This window comes from Puma concolor, chromosome A2 (genome assembly GCF_028749965.1).
Source record: "Puma concolor isolate L17-30 chromosome A2, mPumCon1.1.hap2, whole genome shotgun sequence".
Classification (NCBI taxonomy): domain Eukaryota; kingdom Metazoa; phylum Chordata; class Mammalia; order Carnivora; family Felidae; genus Puma; species Puma concolor.
In genome coordinates, this window is record NC_141668.1 from 64,422,188 (window position 1) to 64,444,511 (window position 22,324).

Consider the following 22,324-nt stretch of genomic DNA (forward strand, 5'->3'; position numbering starts at 1 on the left):
TGGAAGGTCCCTTACTTTACTTTATTCCTAAGTTTCAAGAATGACTCCAGATAAAGGTTTATATCTTATATTTGCATCAGTGATTCTTAAAGTTCCAATATGCTAAAGCAACACTGGTAACTGGGTAACCTGATAAAATACACATTCTCAACTGCCAGCCATTAAGTCATTATGTCTGGGGTGAGGCCCAGGAATCTGCACTCCAGATGCTGCTTAATTGGCTGCTTACTGACGGCCAAAACTTCTGACTGGATTCCAAAGCCTCTTCAGACACTGGATGCTACCTACACTGCGTTATTTCTCAGAATTCTCTACCAACCCCCCTCCCCATGCTGATGTTTTCAGTGTCCCCTGTGGGAGCCACACAATTTCCTTCCCCAGGGCTTTACCAAATACTGCACATAACTTCTACCTAGGCTGACTGCATGTGGTAGAATCAAAAGTGAGCAATTATTCTTTGGTTGGTTCAGCTCATCATAATTAGCACAGTAATAGCTACTGCTTATTGAATATCTACTATGAGTCGCACACTGTATTAGGATCTTTGGACACATATTGTTTCGTTTTATAAGAGATTCCAGGAACGAGACACACTTATCCTCCTTTTACAGAAAAGGTCACTGATGCTCAAAGTCGTGAAGTGATTGTTTCACAGAACTGTTCAGTGCTTGAGGCTTCAATTCTGTCAAAGTCCCTTTAATGCCCTAATTTCAATAATTTTTAGAATAATTAGTTGTCTACTTCCCTAAATCAAGGGAAAATAGGAAAGTCTTTGAAATGGACCAAAAGATTTTTTCCAAGGATGGTGTCGAGGGGCTCCTGCTGGTGATCTGATACCATGATGTTATTTTCTTTCCTTTTCTTTGAGTGACCTTCCAATCCAGTAAAGACTGATAGCAGCAAATGATTTTGTCCACAGAGATGCACAGGAATTTTGTCTGGTGGAGACGAAAGTAATGTCTGCCCTGTGTAAGAGGCCAGCTTTGCATTTGTCAGCAAATTCATCTCAACGGGGATCACCCATTCATTCACTTGTCTGTTCTTTGGATCCTTCTTTGAACTAATTATAATATCTTATTGTTCTCTTAAATGAATTAAAAAGCCCTTTGATATGGGTTATTTTATATTTGTATGAGATTCATGATTTTAGTTGTTTGAAAACTATCCCTTAACACCCAGTACCCCTCTTGTCTAAACCACATGTACTGAAACCTGTTTGTCTATGTATTGCCTTTTATTGCATATTACATGTATTCAGCTAACACTTCTCAAGTGCTGCTATGGGCCATGCCAGGTTCTTTATAAATTTTGTTTACAAGACACTTACATATCACTACTTACCAGACACCAGTCTAAGACTTGTAGGTCTATAAAGTCATTTCTCCTTTATGTCAACCTGTCACTGCTATTTTCCCATTTTATGCCTCAAGAAACAGATTAAGTAACTTGTCCACCGTCATGCAGCTTATGGTAAATGCCAAAGTCAGGGTTTGAATTCTGGCCCCAGAGTATGTGCTCGTAACTAGTGTGCTGTGCTGCCTCTACAGGCATTTCAAAAAGGTTGACATTTAATTGTTTAGATCTTTTCTCTGAAGATAAGTAAGAAGCTATTTCATGGCAGAAACTGCACGGGGACCACTCTCCATTCTCTTGTTCCAGTTAGAGCCATAATAGCACATGTACCATGCAAAGTACACACTAGTTATGAGGGGGATGGTTTCTGTCCTCCTCTCCCCATAGCTGTTTTCATTTCTCTCCAAAACCTCTGTCCACTACCCTTTCTTTCGATTCTGCCTATGAAGTGGGCCTTAAAGGGAAGTTCTTCCTTCACATCAGAGTGCGATGTGAGCAAACAGCCCTTAAAACAAGATAGGACAGTGTTCAACAAACAAGAAAGAGCTACCAAAGAATGTAAAATAAAACAATAGTACTCTGTTACCCATAAAATTGTCAAAGGTTAGGAAGCAGCTGACAACATCAGATGCTGGGAAAGATTCTGTATTCTACCAAGCACTCTCTGGTGAGCAGGAAAATTCTTAGGAATTTTCTAGGAAGTACCTAGAAGTAGGTAACAAAAACCCAAGAAACAGACCAATCATTTAACCGAATAATTCTATTCTAGTGCTTTATTATAAAGAAATAATTGAAATACATACAAACAATTCAACCTAATAAATATTCATAGCAGCATTTCACATATTAAAAAAACACAAACCTCCTAGATGCCCAACACGAAAGTGATTAAACAAATTAGGCTGTATCTGTGGAATGGAAAACTATACAGACATTAACATATTATACAAACTGATGGTCAGGAAAATGTTCATAATGTTTCAAGTAAAAAATTTATATTGCAAAGCATTGTCTGCAGTCTCAAGAAAGAGTTTCTTGAGAAACTCTTGTTTCTTGTTTCTTGTCTCAAGAAAGAGTTCTTGAGAAAGCACAGGGATACACAGATGAAAAGAAAGATTACAAAGAATTTGGTTATTTTTTCCTCAAAGATGGGACTTGGGGATATATTTCTTCTCTATTATGACTATCTACATTTGCTAAAATTTCAGTAATAAACAGGTATTTTTCTTTAATAAAACTGTAAAAGCTTTTATTAAGCAAAAAATAATGACTTCTTTGTTCTGTATTTATTTTCTCTCCCTGTGGAATAAATAGTTGGCACTTCATTACTTCAAATGGAGTAATTATAACTTCCTTTTAACTTACAATCTACCTTAAGCTTCTACTTCAGTCTTTCTCAATCAATTCATCAAAGGATAGTAACTATTCTTGATGAATTCCTAAATGCTCTAGGTGTTTTGATCATAGAAACTTTTGTTAATGTAAAGACCTAGAAGGGGCCACCAGTGGCACAGGGGCCTTAATTTTTCAACTAGGAATTAAGTGGTTCCAAAGGTCACAGGTACCATTTTTTTGTTATAGATGTGATACGAATAGAAAAATGGGAATACCTCTATCTTCTCCTCTCTGTCAGTATCATAATGGAAATGTTTAACAATTTAAGACATGACTTTAAGCAGAGAGGTTGGAAATTTGTGGAAATACAATTTTGTTCTATGCCTAAGCAGACCTTCTGTTCTGCTGTTCACTCCTTACCTTCAACAGGAGTTGAATCCAAAATAAATCAGAAGATATTTACATTAAATCATGGCAGCAAATACACCATCTCACTTTAAATTCACAATCTCCTAGCTTCAGATTTCCTGGGTTCTCATGACATGGGCCAAGACCTCCTCAGTGTCTTGTGTTTTTTCTCTATGACCCATTGTGACTTGTTCTTTTAAACATAAACAGGCCTATGTGTAAATTTGTTTTAGAAAAGAAGGACCAGGAAGTTAAGAAAAACGTTTCTATATCTTCATAATCTTTACTTAATTTTCACATTTACATCTGCCTTTGTTTATTTTGAATCTTTTAGCCAGCCCCACCTATTTGGGATATGAAATTCCAACATTTATGATCTTGCTCCCTTAGGATGTGCTTTCTCTGTCTTCTACAGAAAAGTCAGGATGTTTGGACAATGTGCAATAAGTATTTGGAGTGAATAGTAGGAAAAGAAGGGATAATGTGTGGTCTGGAGGAAGGACAATACCTAACTCAAGACTCTAAATCACTTTGGATGAAAATGTTCCAAGTTAGTGTCAAGACCTAAAAGCATTTAACATAGAGGGTCTTCTATGTTTCTTAACTCTGATTTCAGTTTGGCAGATTAGGGAAATGAGGGTGAGAGAAGTTAGGAGTTTTGCCTTTGGTCCAAGTCTTATAAATAGTAAAGCAAAGGATCCAAACCAGACTTCGGGACTCCTTCCATAGTGCTCACCACAGCAAAGGAGGCATCATGGTCTTCATAATCACTTTAGTACAAATGGCTGTTTCTACTCTCACCAGAAATGAAGGAGGCTCTCAGGTCCTAAGGGCTAACCTTTTAATTACCCAGAAATTCTCCTGTCTTATTTTCTTTCCCCAACTGGAAAAAAAAAAAAATCAATCGATTCCTAACCTATGGTCAATACAAACAAATTATAAAGATGAAATATAGCCTAGTTGTTATGGTATATTTACTTGCTTTGTGGCATTTTATGGCTTAAGTCAGATAAACATTTGATAACAGGGAAGACATAGATATAAAATTACAGGCAATTCTGAGAAATGATGTGACCCCATTTAGCTGGCTCCACCTAATCTGATATGAGGTTCCAACATTTGCTGTTCCCAGTGATGTGTTTCTCTGCCCCTGAAATACCTTTATCCCTTTATGGAGAAATCAAATAAAAAGGGTAATTTAATATATCAAATAGTGGTTAAAGTTATTTTAAACTGAGATAAAGCATGTGAAGTACATGTTTGGATAAAAGGATAAAGTAGATTGCAAGTCTGCAAGAGATGTCTGGTTATTTAATAATCTGGGCCAGGACCGCCCAGTGGAATTTTCTGTAATTGAAATATTCCATATCTGTGCTGTCCAATACGGTAGTCATTAGCTACATGCAGCTACCGAGCACCTGAAATGTGGTTAGTATGACCACGTAACTGGGTTTTTAATTTCATTTAATCTTAATTAATTTATATCAGAACTGTAATAGCCATATGTGTCAATGCTGTATTTGACAGTGTAGTTCTAGAGAAGTCAGGGAATCCTGTGTCCTTGGGGAACTCACCCTGATACAGGTCTGATTCTCAGTGTTACAGTAACATCACCAGATTAGATATTAGATTTAGAAGGTCCAACTCACAAGCAAGTTAACTCGTAAGTTATAATGTAGAGAACAAATTCACAAGTTACCATACTATGGAAACCTACTTACAAGACACTATCATGGAAAGCTAACTCACAAATTATTAAAATACATAAGCCAGAATGCCAACTGATTAAATTAGAGCAGTTGTTTTAACTGGCTACATTCTAGAACCATCTGGGTAGTTATGATAAACAGTACGAAAGTATGAAGCTGAGCCCAAGATTCTGATTGAAGCCTGATACTGTTGCGGGTTTTCAAAGCCCTCTGGGCCTGTTCCTATGGTATACTCAAGGGTTTAGTGACATCAGCTCTGTTAACTTGGTTCATCCATCTCAACCATCAGGACAGGTCTGCCAAGCATTCCTGATATTAAAATAGCTTCCCAGGGAACTCTTCCCCTGGACAAATTACCATGGCCTGGCAATCAGGAAGCTGTCCTGGAGCAAATCTCAGGTAAAGATGTTTAGTCCTTCTGCCCTTTCTGGGAATCATTAAACTTTTTTTTTTGGGGGGGGGGTAAGACCTCAAACTCATTTGGGCATTTCTACCTGATCAGTGCTTGAATAGAAACTTCCATTGTTTGCCTCTGGCATTCCTGGTGTGTATGTTTCACAATGAGCATTTCCCCTTGTCTTCTTGACAATCCCTTCACCTGGCAGGCTCTGGCACTCTGAGCTGGGAGGACCCACTACTGAGTGACTCTGCGATTCTGTTCCCACACTTCAAATGGTCTGCTAATTAATACCACTCATAATCATCACGATGAAATAATGTATGTGAAGTGACTGTCGCCATACTTGGCACATAGTGAGAATGCCACAAAAGTCAGATCTTGCCTCCTTCATCCACCCTTATATACACTGAATCAAATTTGCCTTGGTCAAAGGGTCATTCTCTCTCTTTGATTATGACCTTGCATACCACCACTTTGATTCTTTGCGCGATGATTTTCACCACTGAACTTCTTGCTACACATCTCCCTGCGACTCACATTTATTCACTTATTACTTGTTCATGTCTTAATCTAATGATGTCACTAAGTAGTCTAGGTCTTGATAGCATACCTTTGGCAAAGTCTTACATTTTAGATTTAAAATTATAACCAGTAGATCTAAATATCCCTCTTCAAGCAAAACCTAAAGAACAGTCTCCTGTGCATCAGCAAATGAATAGTTAATAATGCTGAGAAAGAAAATAAGACCTAGTAATCTTTGGTTATAAAACTGATTCTCTGATCTTCCCATGTGGTTCAATCGTACCTCCCCATTTCATTTAGTCCTGTACATATGACCTTATTTTGGTGAGTCAGAATACATCAGTTACAGTTTATTTGTCAGTAAGGCTTATTTGTGGAGTGTCTATGATATATCAGCCCCAAAGGAAAGGGCTGTGGCTATAACGGCTAACACGTTAGCTGTGGTCCCTTGTCAGTGAGCTGACTTTCAGCGCAGGGATGCTACATAGGTTTCACCTGGCTAACCCTCACTACAGACAGCGGCTGCAGGAGCAGTCTGCAGAGAAAGATTCTGAGGTTGCTTCCAAATTTAGTGAGAAGATTTAACATGATCCACCAGTCATTTCCCTCCTGGAAAGGCAGGAGAAGTGGCAGCACACATTCCACTTGTTTTTAACCCTAAATATATGAAAATAGCCTGTAAGGACTCTCAAATTCAGAAATGTTTAGGAAGTAACTCTAGTCCAGACAGGATCACTTTCCTCCTCTCAAGGTTGGCTCTCTACCATAATGCCTCTGAGCTTCTCCCTTCGTAACTTATTGCTTATTTTCACCAAATTTGGAGATTATCAGAGGAAAAACTTTCGGTTGGATGAAGGGTGGAATGGAGAAAAAGAAAGTGCATTTCTTCTCCACTTTGTTCTTTTGGGGCAGACAAGGAGACAAAGAGCTACACAGGGCATCCCAGTATGATAGCATGAGCTCAGTAAACCTCTAGGAGCACTGTTTTCACTGTTCCTTTTCACCACATACACATATGCACATATTGACATAAATTTATTTTGTTTTACCTCCTTCTATCCCCTTAGGAAGAGGTCAATAAATATGATTTACATATTATATTTGATCAGACTAAGTCATGTTTTATGGCAAGAATGTTGTGAATGCTTCCTCTCTAGCTCCGTAATTCAGAAAATTTCCAAGCACTGAAATTTAACTGAGCAAACTCAAAATGGCTTTCATATACTCTGAGGTACCTGAAAAAATGTTTCCATGCTTTTTATATTACATTAAAAAAATGTATTTTCTTTCCAAGAAAATGTCTACCCCAATTATCCTGTATGACCCTCCATAGTAAAGATGAAAGGTTTTATGCTAACAGTAAGAGATATGAAACAAATGTACTGAGTACAAACATTATGTTACCAAAGGTATTACTTATGATATGGAATACATAAAATAGGTATGACTGTCAAAAGTGTGCGGCAGGGGCCCCTGGGTGTCTCACTGGGTTGAGAGACCGCCTCTTGATTTCAGCTCAGGTCATGATCTCACGATTTGTGTGTTTGAGCCCCATGTTGAGTTCTGTGATGAAAGTTTGGAGCCTGCTTGGGATTTTCTGTCTCCTTCTTTCTCTGATCCTCTCCCTCTCTCTCTCTCTCTCTCCAACATAATAAACATTTTTTTAAAATGTGTGTGGCATAATTTTTGGAAGTTATGAAAGAACTTGGCAGCAGATGGGATTCCCATCTGTCCGTATGTTTAAGACCATTGCTCTGGGAGTGCCTGGGTGGCTCAGTCTGTTAAGCAACCAACTTTGGCTCAGATCATGATCTCGCGGTTTGTGAGTTAGAGCCCCGCATAGGGCTCTGTGCTGACAGCTCAGAGCCTGGAGCCTGCTTCGGGTTCTATGTCTCCCCGTCTCCAACTTGTGCCCTCTCTCTCTCTCCCTCTCTCTCTAAAATAAACATTAATAATTTTTTTTAATAAAAAGGAAAAAAAAACATTGTTCTGCAATGAAGACTGTCTGCATGTGAGTTGCAGCTCTCCCATTCCCATTCTCACTTGGACAAGTTAGGCAGCCTCTCTATGACTTACTTCCTTCACCTGTCAAGTAAGGGTATAGAGAGATGCCCTTGGTGCTCTGCCCATCTCACTTTGGTCTACTTTGGAGGTCATTTGTAGGTGATTTCTTAAAGGTCAAAGCCTTCTGCTCTTTGTCTCATGGTATTATCTGGCCATCGAGCTGTACTGTATCCATACGCAAGGCAGGATGGAGTTCTGGGGAGTTAACACCCAGAGTGACCCTCAACTAATGAAGGATGGGAATTACTACCTAAATCTTACAGCCTCCTCAGCCTCCTGTGGGCTGATTCCAAAGTGTGTTCCATACAATTTCTCATAGGGTCCCTCTGGGACAAAGCCCTACTTCCCCGTAGCAGTAAACAACATACTCACAAAGTATTGCCTCGCTTTACTCCTCCTTGGTGTTTCCAGGATCATCTTCAGATAACTACCTGCCCCCAAGTCCTTGTATAGAGTTGTTTTTTTGGAGGAACACAAACCAAGACAGTGGATAACAAATATATCCACTTTCTAGGGCCATTGTAAGAATTAAATGAGTTCATCCTTGTAACACCCATAGAAGGATTGTAGGCTCTGGATGTTTGCCATGATGGTGGCTGTTGTTACCTCCTCTGCAGCAAAAATAAATCCATCACAAATTTGTTTCTTAGATTATGGAATTTCTGTGTTAATATTAAGTAGTACTTGTATGATATAAAGAAAAGCGCAACTTGAAAGATTAAGGAACACATAACAAAATTGAGTTTGTCCATGAGCCACTTGCCTTTACCCCCACAGGACAACAAGATGAGAGAAATTATGCCATCACATAGCAATAAAGCTCCATGATGGTCAATATCACAAAAACGGATATTTAATTGTAGTACATTTGCTGCTTAGTTTGAAATAGTGTTTAATTAATGTATTTGTCTTGTCCACATGCACTTTGTCAGACTTCATTAAAATCTATTTTCAGTTTTGGTTTGTTTTTTAGTTGCTGGAATTCACTGAAATCGGGCATTGATATTTCATTTCTCCATTATGCATGGCATAGGACTTCATTTCCCAGTATATTTTGCATAGCTCTTGTTTGTTTGCATTAAGGTACTCATATATTTCAATATTTCAATATTTTTTAACAGTGTGTTGGTAACTCTTGCCTGATTAGTAAAATGTTATGAAATACCCAGAACTGAGGATTGCCTCTTGGTTTCCACTAAAAATATACCATATTTACGTGAACAAACCATGCTTTCCTGAAAAAGACACTTTAAAATCCTTTTTAATATATAAATATATATATAATATAAATAATATATAAAAATTAAAAATAAACAATCAGTATATTTTTAAAATATATATTATATATAATAAATAATGAATAAAATATATAATATAAATAAATAAATATGTAATATATAAATAAATATAAATTATATATATGTGTATATATAATGATTGGATATATATGTATATGTATATATCCACAATAATATAACTGTAGAATTGTACCGGATACCCTTGCAAACACAATAGCATTTCTAATAGCAATTACTGGTTTTTCATTTGCCCAAGGACTGCCAATATAACACAGTTCCACCACAGTGTGATCCTTGGCTTTCAATAACAGGATTTAGAAACACAATTTAAGTGGGTCTCCATTTTAGGGAGTTCTTTCCAATATGTGAATACATTTCCTCACGATATTAAACAAATATTCACTACAAAATAAATACTGGGGAATTAAGAATTGCTGAATCTTGGAGAGTCAACTTTTAATGTCTGGACTTAGCCCATTCTTAGCACAAGATATAAGAGGAAACTGATATAAAATTAATAATACTGTGGCACCTGGTTGGCTCAGTTGGTTAAGCAGCTGACTTGATTTCAGCTCAGGTCATGATCTCACAGTTCATGAGTTTGAGCCCCATATCGAGCTCTGTGCTGGCAGTACATAGCCTGCTTAAGACTCTCTCTCTCTCTCTCTCTCTCTCTCTCTCTCTCTCTCTCTCTGCCCCTCCCTGCTTGCTCTCTCTCTCTTTCTCTCTCTTTCTCAAAATAAATAAAATAAACATTGGGGCGCCTGGGTGCTCACTCAGTTAAGCACAGGACTGTTGATTTCAACTCAAGTCATGATCTCATGGTTCGTGAGTTCGAGCCCCACGTGAGGCTTTGTGCTGGCACTGCAGAGGTTGCTTGAGATTCTCTCTCCCTCTCTTTTATGCCCCTCCCTACTTTTGCTCTCAAAATAAATAAATAAACTTCAAAAAAAATTTAAAAAGTAAAATAAACATTTAAAAAATTAGTATTACTGTTAATAAATATTAATAAATAATTGAAAAACAAATTTATAAAATGAATGCCAAGGAATTATGAATCGCTGAATCTTAGAGATCTGGTTCTTTGATATCTGAGTTTGGTTCATTCTTAGCACAAGGAATAAGATGAAATTGACCTAAAACTGCTGAAAGAAAATAGTCTTACTGTTAGTTTTATAAAATTATATACTATCACTAATATTATAACAAACACGAGGAATGATATAAATAAAGAAAATGAAACCTGCCATTATAGTTCAATATTTATATTGGCTTATTGATGCAGATATAGACTTTGTAGGGGAAAGGATCTATCCTTCTATATAGCCCATCTGTCCTAGAATCACACTATCTTATTTACAGGTCCTATCACACACTAGATCCCACTTCAGCTGCAAACTAAATGAAACGTTACCTCCTTCAAAAATGATTGCCAAATAGTATTAATTTGGCTTCATTATACAAAAGTGACACCTGATCAATAAGGTCATAAGCCTTCATTTGACCTTTAGTGTGACAAAGTGGAAGATTATTTGAACTATTATATTGCAGCATATGGTTAACTACATTATTGCTGTATTTCTTAATGACTCAGCTGCCCAGGTGTCCAGTGCACTGTATTTCTTATCTTTGATCAGAATATTTCAACTTCCCACACTGGATAATTGAGTACCTAAATTAAATGAGTACCTGAATTCAATATTAGAAATCCAAATAAAAGACTCATTAAAATAAATAGCAACAATGAATGGTGCCTTGAACAGTGCCTGGCACATAGTGAACTATCAATAAATGGTAGATAAAAATAGCTATAGCAAAAAAAAAAAAAATCTATAGCAACCGCAGTGTTCCTGAAAGCATTACAACTCTGCAGCATGTGCTACTTGTCACTATAATTCATATACATATGATTATATATGAATATATATGAATACATGATTATATATGAATATATATAAATATATATTCATATTCATGTGAATCCCCAGAAAATAGTTTCTCCCACTCTCTATAGCAAAATTTATTGTCAAGTTGTCTAACATACAATGTATACACTGTGTTCTTGGTTTTGGGGGTAGATTCCCATGATTCATTGCTTACATATAACACCCAATGGTCATCCCGACAAGTACCCTCCTCAACGCCCATCACCCATTTTGGGATTTGAGTATGTACTGAGTATCATGGCTATAATAAAAATGGAAAAAAATATTTAATTATAATGCAACAGAGAGAAGAAAAGGAAAGATTCTCATTTCAGGGTACCTCTGATACTTTCTCTCTACTCAGGACTAAACTAGAGAGGTTGGCAAATACTTTGGATCCTGGCAAGTTAAAAATCTTTGAATGGTTAAGGCCATAAACGAGCCTCCTCTTTCCACACGGCTCTCTTAAAAATATTATTTCAGGCAATGAATACTGATGAACACCTATGTGCCAGACAACGTGCTACAAGAATGGGAAATTACAAAACATTTAAGACAATGTTCAATTTCCCAAGAATTTACAAGAAGACCCTGGAAAATAATGGAGGGATAAATAAGGAAGCTAAAGCTACTTGCACAGTACTCCTGAAGTGTTGATCTGACGAAACTTTTGTCTCCTACTGTCTAAGTGTTTACTGTGTCCATTGACCAAATTATTATCTCAGGCAGCTCAAATTTCCACCCTTACAAAGTACACAGTTGTGACTAACAATGAAATCAGTAAGAAGGCAACAGAAAGTAGTTTACTGAGTGATGGGTGGGGGGTGCTATTACAAACCCAAAAAACAACCTTAAGTCTTACATTTAAGGAGCTCAAAATACCCATGTTTGTTCCCAGATGCTGAAAAGCAATGTGATTTTTATTTTTATATTACTTTTCTATAAATCTTTAGAACCTTTAAAAAATACTATATACTCATTGTTCCAAAATGGTCATGAGGGGATTTTCAAAACAGCTCCCTATTTCTTTCTTTTTTTTAATGTTTATTTATTTATTTTGAGAAAGAGAGAGAAAGGGGTGGGGGGGGGGGAGAGGGAGACAAAGAATTCCAAGCAGGCTCCACACTGTCAGCACAAAGCCTGACGTGGGGCTCGATCTCATGAACCAGGAGATCCTGACCCGAGCCAAAATCAAGAGTCAGATGCTCAACCGACTGAGCCACCCAGGCACCCCTAGCTCCCTATTTCTATTTTTGGTATCATTTGATACTATTCTACAAAGATAAATGGGGACTGATCTATCTAACCAAAGGTCATCCCCAGAAACTAGTCTGTCCCACTCTCTATATAGCAACATTTTCAAAATGATCATACTTAATTTAAACATACAATATTTTAGTTAAAATATTGAATTGTGATCCCATGGAAATTCAATAAGCCCAACATTATGTTATGAAACAAACATTTCCACAGAGAAACTTTGACAGAATTATACATTTCCAAATTTCCAAATACTTCCAACTTTTTCTTTCTTAATCTTCTACTTTGCATGCTAAATAAAATATATGACTATTCCAATATCCAGGTTACTAGCTGTTCAAAATCACTCCAAGTTTTACTTCTCTGTAAATTTAGATTATATAAGAACTTAGGAAGCATTAATAATATGCAATGCCTTTTGATGTTAACTTTGGGGGAAGAATAACACAAATATATCGGGTGATTTTAAAAATAAAGCTCTACACTTGTATAGTTCCTTGGAGTTCATGGGGTATATTCATTTTTAATCTAGCGATAACAAGAGGCAGCACCAGCACTGTGAGCCACAGCCAAGCAAAGTAGTCAAGGTCAGTGGACAGCAGTGTTGTGTGCTAGAGAGAGAGAGAAGTGGGTTTTTGTGGTAGCTGGACACTAAGTGGGGAGGTAAGCTGACCTGGAAGGAAGCACTCTACAGATAAGAGTATCCAACTACAGCTCCTGGAAACATGGATTTTTATCATAGGATGAAAAGTTTTAGATACCAGCTACTTGTTTCTTTTTTTTTTTTTAATTTTTTTAATGTTTATTTATTTTTGAGAGAGAGAGGACAGAATGAGAGCGAGAGTGGGGAAGGGGCAGGCAGAGATGGAGAATCTGAAGCAGACTCCAGGCTCTGAGCTGAGAGCACAGGGCCCAAGGTGGGGATTGAACCCATGAGCCATGAGACCACGACCTGAGCTGAAGTCAGAGTTTAACCAACTGAGCCATCCAGGTGTCCCGATATACCAGTTACATTAAAAAAAAATTTTTTAATGTTTTATTTATTTTTGAGACAGAGAAAGACAGAGAATGAGCAGGGGAGGGGCAGAGAGAGAGGGAGACACAGAATCTGAAGCAGGCTCTAGGCTCTGAGCTGTCAGCACAGAAGCCAATGCGGGGCTCAAACTCACAAACCGCAAGATCATGACCTGAGCAGAAGTCAGATGCCAAACCGACTGAGCCACCCAGGCGCCCCTTCCAGTTACTTATTTTTAATGTGCTACATGCTTTCACCTGAAGTACATGCTGCCTAACACATGGGAAGGTATTGTAGTCAATATAATCAAGCCCAAGACTCAGTTATTACTTTCCAAAAGGTTAGTTGTTAACTATCCACCTGCAGATAGAAGACTAGTAGAATATATGAATTGTACTTATCTAAATTTCAAAATGCTCTTTTGTAAATACAGTTGATTTTAAAACAATCAACAGTACGTCTTTTTCATGTCTTCACCAACACTATTATCTAAAACATAGAAGAGTTTTTTTAAGAGATACTACTATCCTTTAGAAAATAGAAAAACAAATGTAATGGGTGTCTGGTACCATGTAGTTCACAGTTAATTGTATTAATTATCCAAATACGAATGATCAAGGAGTTAGAGCTATGAAGGCAACACAGATCTAAAGGCAGTTTAGTGTCTTCCCTCAAGGAACTTAGCCTGGCAAATGATAACACATAAATTTTATTTGGCAAAATACTTGGGAAAAATAGAACTAAATTTTTATTCTTAGCTTAAACAGACATCTCTAAAGAGTAATTTAAGAAATACTTACACTATTTAACTCTAGATTTTACTCACAAGATACCCAGATGAGCACATCATACATATCCAACCAACTTGCCAAGAGAATGACTGAAAACGCTATTTTATTTTCAAGTTGTCAACTATGACTTAGGATAAGATGAACACAAGTCCTATATTGGGAGATCCTTCGGAGGTTAATTTAGCCTATATGCTATTATCATATAGCCTAAAATACACGAATTTCATCATGAGAAGGTTTCCAATCATGGTGGTATGCTTTCTGGTATTTGTGGACCTTAACAATCTGCTCCCATTTTCTGACTCTGTCTTAGATCTAGTGTGTGCTTTTCTTCTCAGACAATAAAATAAGTAATTTCTGACCTTCATTGGGAATGAACACAGGGCTCAATAAATACTTATTAACTGACACATAACATGATTTGCCAATTTTCTTTCTTGTCCAGAACCTGAAAAACGATTGCACTGACTTCCCAGGGAGCCTTAGTATTTTTATAAAAGCAAGAAATCTAACGGTTCAGCAATATAGCACTTGCTTACAATTTCCTTATAGCATGGTTACTGCCAGTATTCTTCAGCTAGCATTTACAATGATGATAGACTTAATAAGCTCATTAAATTATATTGAAAAGAAGTCTTTTGAGGTTAAGGCAAATTAGTTGATTTCTGTTCTTATTTCAAAAAAATTTTGCTCCTTCTACATTCTATTTTTGATATCTACCAGATGGTGCTTTTTAAAAAATGAGTCTATAAAACTGATAAATTATCAACCTTGCAATTTTTCCTCAGGGCACTCTTTTAGCTTCCCTCCTAATGTTTAGAGGATGAATAGGACCAATGAAGAAAGTTTTGAACCTTAGGGTTAGTGGCATATTTAATTTTCCTTCACATTCATTGATTGTTTCTTATAAATAGGAAAAGAAGAAAGAGCAAGAAAAAAGCTTTCCATAATTTATGGGCAGTTTTTCCTGGTAAATACATTTACAGTGATGAAAAAATATGGGTGAGATGTGACTTTACCTACAGGCTTTACTTTAGTTCCATGGACAGAATAATTTTCATATTTAGGCAGATGAGTTTTTAAAAGTGCTAAAGATACAAGAAAGAAGCTGAACATATACCCTATTTCCCCAGACAGCCTTGTTAATACATGTTGTCTCTTAGTGCTGTCTAATGTGGGCCCCCCTTAATTACTCCCCCAAGTATTTTGGTTTGAAGGGTAAATTTATGATCATCATAGAATTAAATCATATCAAAATTATATGAATGGTATGGTATGAACAGATAGCAGAAATCTCTAAAAATAAAGATGAATTCTTTAAAAAACTCTCAAAGTTTTTTTCACTATTTATTGTGTTTAGCACTTTGATATGTTAGACATATTCCAAATACTCAGCATCCAATATAGAGTAATGATAACAGAATCATTTAAATAGCTTAGAAGTCTTTGATTTTAAGTCATTACTAATCATATACTTTCAAAGTTTCTGAAGACAAATAACTTTAAAAGAATATCATTAAAAACGAATCATTTAAAAGGACCATTTTAAAAGACATTTTGAAAGATTTTTAGATTTTTAGAATCCTTTTCTAGCAATATCAGTAGTTGCATTAGAGTCTCAGAAAAAGAAATGACATTCCATTGTCTTCAACAAGGAAACCTTTTGTGTGTGTGTGTGTGTGTGTGTGTGTGTGTGTGTGTGTGTGTGTGTTTGTGCGCGCGTGCGCACACGTGCGCTATAAACCACTTTAGATAACTTCTGAATCCTATAACCCTCTTCTAAGAAAAAAACTTTTTAATCACATAAAATAGAATACAAAGTACTACAATGAAACCTATTATATTGGGATACAACTATCAAAATGTATTTTCTAAATGTGATAAAGTAATATATAAGAGTTTTCATTTACTCATTAAATAACAATATTGAACAGCAGGTCTAATAACTATCATAATTACCAAGAAGTGACCAACAGCAATGATATTTTAAAGTTATCTGCAATAACATGACCTGAAAAGTCACAGATGCTGCTTATGCTACTGTTTCGTCAACTATATTCACACTTGGAGAAGGTTTTCATGAAAAGGTTAGTAGAAATAAGGTAATTTTCTCCTAACCTAGTTAATGAGCTCTTTGAATTTTATCATTGTGGGTACAATATTAAGAAAGCCTAGAAAGTCAAACTAGTTTATTATAGGTGCATGATTTATTCATCAAACAACTATTTACCCTTGTAATCAGGCTACAAAACAACATTTGTGAAAACAAAAAGCCCAACAAATTCTTTTAAAATGAAAATTCATTGTGTAACTGAGACCTACGAAATATAATGCAGTATATACTGAATGAACTGAATAGAAAGCAAAGTAGATGTTTTCTAGAATATTTTAAAAACCAAAAAATGAAAATCTCCTTTAAAAAAGACATCACAGGGGCGCATGGGTGGCGCAGTCGGTTAAGCGTCCGACTTCAGCCAGGTCACGATCTCGCGGTCCGTGAGTTCGAGCCCCGCGTCAGGCTCTGGGCTGATGGCTCAGAGCCTGGAGCCTGTTTCCGATTCTGTGTCTCCCTCTCTCTCTGCCCCTCCCCCGTTCATGCTCTGTCTCTCTCTATCCCAAAAATAAATAAACGTTGAAAAAAAAAAAAAATTAAAAAAAAAAAAAAACTGTAAGTGATAAAAAAAAAAAAGACATCACATTTTATATTAAGCATTATGTCCTTTATCTCTATCATTAATATTTTAAAATCAAAGTTATATTTTTACAATTTTTTTCTTCAGGTTTGCACTTCCTTTACAAATTTAACAGTGTAATGTTTATGCTTTTTTTCTCTCAAAACTCTGAAAGAAATCCAATAAGCAAGTGTATCGAATGTATATATGCATAATTCAGGCCCTCAACCTCAGTGGTTTCACTTCCTGGAAGAGAATAGAAATGATTTGGTAATTAAACACAGAAACTGCCTAAGAGACAAGGTGGAATGACAGACACTGGACCTTAAAGGGACCAGAAGCGACCCTGTCCAACCCTTTACTTCACAAATGAGGAACCAGAGACAACAGAAGCTAAGGGACTTGGCTTGGGACCCAAGATGACAGTAGAAAAGCTCATCAGATAGTTAACACAGCCCCTCCTCCACTACTCCACTGGGGCAAATCTTGGACCTGGGTCCACACCTACCAAAGCACAGTTACTGAAACAAAAGGTTACAATCAAGTAGAAGTACATCCTACTTATAAATTTTTGCTTCCAAATACGAAACTTGGAAGCCTTAAGTGGTGATTACATTTTACAACAGAGGCCTTTAAAGAATATTAAAATTTCAAGAAGTTGTTTTGAATAGCTTCCAAAGTCTAATTTATTAGCCATGTTATTATGACTATTGAAAAGCCAGTTAACCTCTAATTTTACTTTGTTTTGTTGGATATCCTTTTTTCCCTGATTATAAAATGAAAACACACATCTATTACACTATTACAATAAACTTTGAAAATACAAAGACAAAAACAGAAAAAAAGTAACAAGCAGCCAAGAGCCAAAGGCAAAATTAGTAATATTGCCAATATTTCAGCATATTTCTTTCCAGATATATATGTATATATGAATATATAGCTATATACCTACATATAAACTTACATATAATTATTATATGTAAAATTTTATATCCTGCCTTTTCTCTTAGCATTTAACCATGAACATTTTCCCAGTGAATAAAAGTCACTTCTCAAAAATCACTAACATGAATATCTGTGTTTGGTGGTTATTAAAATAGTAAAGTTTAAAGATATTACAATAAAAGGGGTGCTTGGGTGGCTCAGTCGGTTGAGCATCCAACTTCGGCTCAGGTCACGATCTAGTGGTTGGTGAGTTCGAACCCCACATCAGCCTTTGTGCTGACAGCTCGGAGCCTGGAGCCTGCTTCAGATTCTTTCACTCCCTCTCTCTCTGCCCCTTCCCTGCTCACATTCTGTCTGTCTGTCTGTCTCTCTCTCTCTCAAAGATAAATAAACATTAAAAAAAAAAAAAAAAGACATTACAATAATAAAATTATCTCACAGTTAATTTTTGATCAGCGGATTATGGAGGCTATTGCTACATCAAGTGACTCTCATGTATAAAAACGCTGTAAATCAAAATTGTTAAAAATGTGTACAAGATAGTCATTAGAAAAATTTAAGTGAAAATAGCTAAAATCATTGAGGAAAATGTGTAATATCCCAGGAAATGAGAAAAATGAGAACTCAAAGAGATATCACCTTTATATGCAGGAGGATTCAAGACAATATTATTATAACAGTAAATTTTGATGGGGTTCTGTAAAGTCAAGAGGGAACATTGGTACAAACATTTTAGTGCTTGACATACCACAGGGGTTCAATAAATATTGTTCATTGAACAAATGGGAATCAATGTAGCAATATATATCAAGAAACATGAATATGATTATACCCTTGACCCATAATTGTAAGGGAAAATATAAAATATATACACTTTGGCACTCACTGCAGTTTTCTTTAAGGAGTAACATGGTTCACAACTAAACGTGTAAGACTGCTAAAATCGTTAAGTAAATAACGTAGGTATAAAGAGCCATGGAGATAATTTTCAAATTAATTTAACCACTATACTATAATCATAAGTGTCTTGCCTATAATTTGTGGTTTAAAATGATTGAAGTATTGGGGCACCTGGGTGGCTCAATCAGCTAAGCGTCCGACTTCAGCTCAGGTCATGATCTCGCGGTCTGTGAGTTCGAGCCCCACGTCGGGCTCTGTGCTGACCGCTCAGAGCCTGGAGCCTGTTTCAGATTCTGTGTCTCCCTCTCTCTCTGACCCTCCCCCGTTCATGCTCTGTCTCTCTCTGTCTCAAAAATAAATAAACGTTAAAAAAATTTAAAAAATAATAAAATTAAAAAAATAAAATGATTGAAGTATTTAAAATATTGGTATATTTAATCTTTTGGAATAAGATTTTATTTCATTCTTTTAGTATAATAATTAACTTTAAAATTGAAAAATATCCCTGCATTAAAAATATATATTTTTTACTTCCAAAATATATTACTATAGCCAATCTCAGAACTGTTCCCTGTTTATCCTGTGTGACAGACGATGAAGTCAGAGCCTCCTCTGGTGGTCATACCAAGGGTGAAAGAAAACAGTTCATGACTTTCTATTTTCTCTATACCATCACTTAGACAACCTTGATGTTTCCTCTTACCTAATCTTGGCCTAGACTTAGTTTTAGAGAATTAGCTTAAATTAACACACACACACACACACACACACAACTTAGAGGGGTAAACCTTTAAAAAACAAGTCACAACACCTTTGTGAGTACTGATGGTTCACTTCCATCTTCCACCACAATTAGTTGTGATCTTCCTTTCCTTTCATTGTCCCGAATGCCAATGGCAACTTGGCTTGCCTTCAGACGCTCGTATTTGTTACATGAGGAACCACACCACTGGTAAATTTCCTAAAAGAAAGAGACAGATCCTTTGACCACAGAAATACGTGGAAGACATTCAGCCCTGTTGTAATACTCACTGTGATTAATTAGGAAAAAAATAAAAAGATATAAAAAATGAAATTGGGGCGCCTGGGTGGCGCAGTCGGTTAAGCGTCCGACTTCAGCCAGGTCACGATCTCATGGTCCGTGAGTTCGAGCCCCGCGTCAGGCTCTGGGCTGATGGCTCAGAGCCTGGAGCCTGTTTCCGATTCTGTGTCTCCCTCTCTCTCTGCCCCTCCCCCATTCATGCTCTGTCTCTCTCTGTCCCAAAAAATAAATAAACGTTGAAAAAAAAAAATTTTAAAAAATTAAAAAAAAAAAAAATGAAATTAAAGTTATCTACTGTTGAGGTATATACATGATTTTATACTTCATTCTGTATCCTGTTCCTTTGAGTTAGCATCATAACATAACCACTTTTTAAACATGGGAAACATAAATATTTACTCACCATTCTTTTTATATATCCACTAATTACAATTTATGAAAGAAGAGTTGTATATACTACTCAAATTTAAAATAAAAATTTACCATATTTCAGAAAGGTAGTCAAGAGTCTGTTGTAGTAATGTGTTCTTGATTTATAAAAATTGATCTAACACTTTTCTAAAGCAACCTAATGAATCTTACCAAGAGCCATAAAAATAATTAAAACCTTTGACCCAGTCATAACACTACCTGGAATTCATTTTAATAAATTATTCATAAAGATTAGGAAAAACCATGTGTACAAGGGTTTTCATTGCCATATAACTAGTAAGGCATTGGGAAGACATTAAATGCTCAGTAATAAGATAACAGTTATATATAATTATGATCCATAGAAAAAACAGATACTTAATATCAAAGTTATATTTTAACACAGAAATTTATAAAAATAAAAATAGAATGACAGTTTTGATGTATTATACAGTAAGTAGATTATATTAGCTGCCATTTAGATTAAAACATTGTATGATTTTGACTCAGGTACAGTGTTTAGAAGGTATAGATACAAATGTAAAATAGCCAAATAAAATTTTCTCCATTAAATGTGGTTTAATGAAAGAAAGAAAAATATAATGGTACCTAGGTTTGGTGGGGGTGTTGGAATGGGCATTATCACTCTCTATTTGGGTTGTATAAACTGACACAATCATTTTATGAGGGAAGTTTGACATTGTATCAAAAAATTATACGTGTTTTTAGAATCAGGAAATTCCATTTCTAGTTATATTACAGAAATATTCGGACATGGTTTACAGCAAAACAAAACAAAAAAGCCACAAATGCCCATCAATAGGGAGATGGCTGTATAAATGTTGTTCTATGGATATTGCAGACTATTCCTCAATGGCTTAAAACTGAGGAAAATGTTTAAATACTGACATAGACAATTATTCAAGTTATACCATCCAAAATAAAATAAAGACACAGAATAATATAATTATATTTAAGTGGAAACAAAATCATAAGCTCTGTTTCTGGGTTTGCAGAAAAATACTTCTATTTATTTTTTTTTTAATTTTTTTAATGTTTATTTATTTTTGAGACAGAGAGAGACAGGGTGCGAGTAGGGAAGGGGCAGAGAGAGAGGGAGACACAGAATTGGAAGCAGGCTCCAGGATCTGAGCTGTCAGCACAGAGCCTGACACGGGGCTCGAACTCACGAACCGCGAGATCATGACCTGAGCCAAAGTCGACACCCCAAACGACTGAGCCACCCAGGCGCCCCAGAAAAATACTTTTAAAGATACACAGTTTTACCAGATGGATAGAGGCGTGTATACACAGAAAGAAAGCCTTCAACTTTCACTGTATCTAAGTTAAAAGGTTTTTGTTTTGTTTTGTTTTCTTTTTTAAAGTCACTCACATTTATTAGGTGCCTATTATGAGCTAGAGGCTGGGGATAGAGAGAAGAATGAGAAAGCTAGCAAGGAGGAATTGATATGTAAACAACGAATGCTAATATATTTGCACTACGCTCGGTTTTCAAAAGGGTTCCACACAGGGTTCTTCTAGTTAGTCTTAGAGAGCTGGTTACCACAGTGGTTAGTGTGAAGGAGACAGATCCCGGTGGCAACTTACCATCTATATGACCTTGGGTTTACAATTTTCAAAAGAGCACATCAATTAACAACAACATCAAAGAATGCCCAAGCATTCAGAGAGATTGGCTCTTTTCTCTGATGATAAGACATTTCCAGCTCAGAGTCTTTTCTTTATTTAAAATTAGTTTACTGATTGGCTAAAATAGGCAAGCTGTCTTCTGGGCCCCAGGGGCCCAACTTTGAATCGCAAAGGCCTGGGACAGTCTCTCTGATCCCTCATCCAACCATGTTCCTGATGCACCTATTCCATATTCCTCTTCAAGAATAAAATACACGTTTTAGGAATTCAAGCCTTTATAAGAAGTAAAATAAAAAAGACTATGTCTTGCAACTCCTTTCACTCTAGAATCTGAACTAGTCTACGTGGTCAAGGGGCATTTCTTTTCCGTTTTTAAAAGAATGGTACACTGCTATTGTTTCCTGTCTATTTTCTTTTCTACATCTAGGTATCTGAATATAGAGAATCACATTTGGAGTCAATTTGAATACTATGCCCAGGTCAGCAGTTAACAGAGTATAAACAAATGGTCGTCAACAGTTAGTCAGTGCCTATCACTGAGCATTAAAATCAGGTGATGGGGTAGGAAAGGTGATTTTGAAAAATACAGATACTTGAGTGATACCTTAGGGACTCTCAGGTGTG

The 22,324-nt window shown here is 36.2% G+C and overlaps 1 protein-coding gene across 1 annotated transcript in view; it reads right to left on the minus strand.

Moving 5' to 3' along the window:
* Window positions 1–22,324, minus strand: part of SCIN (scinderin) — an 83,098-nt gene that overhangs the window by 34,519 nt on the left and 26,255 nt on the right. Inside the window, exon 4 of the mRNA XM_086695208.1 lies at window positions 19,409–19,558. Coding sequence (XP_086551334.1) covers window positions 19,409–19,558 — 150 coding nt within the window. The remainder of the gene's footprint in view (window positions 1–19,408; window positions 19,559–22,324) is intronic.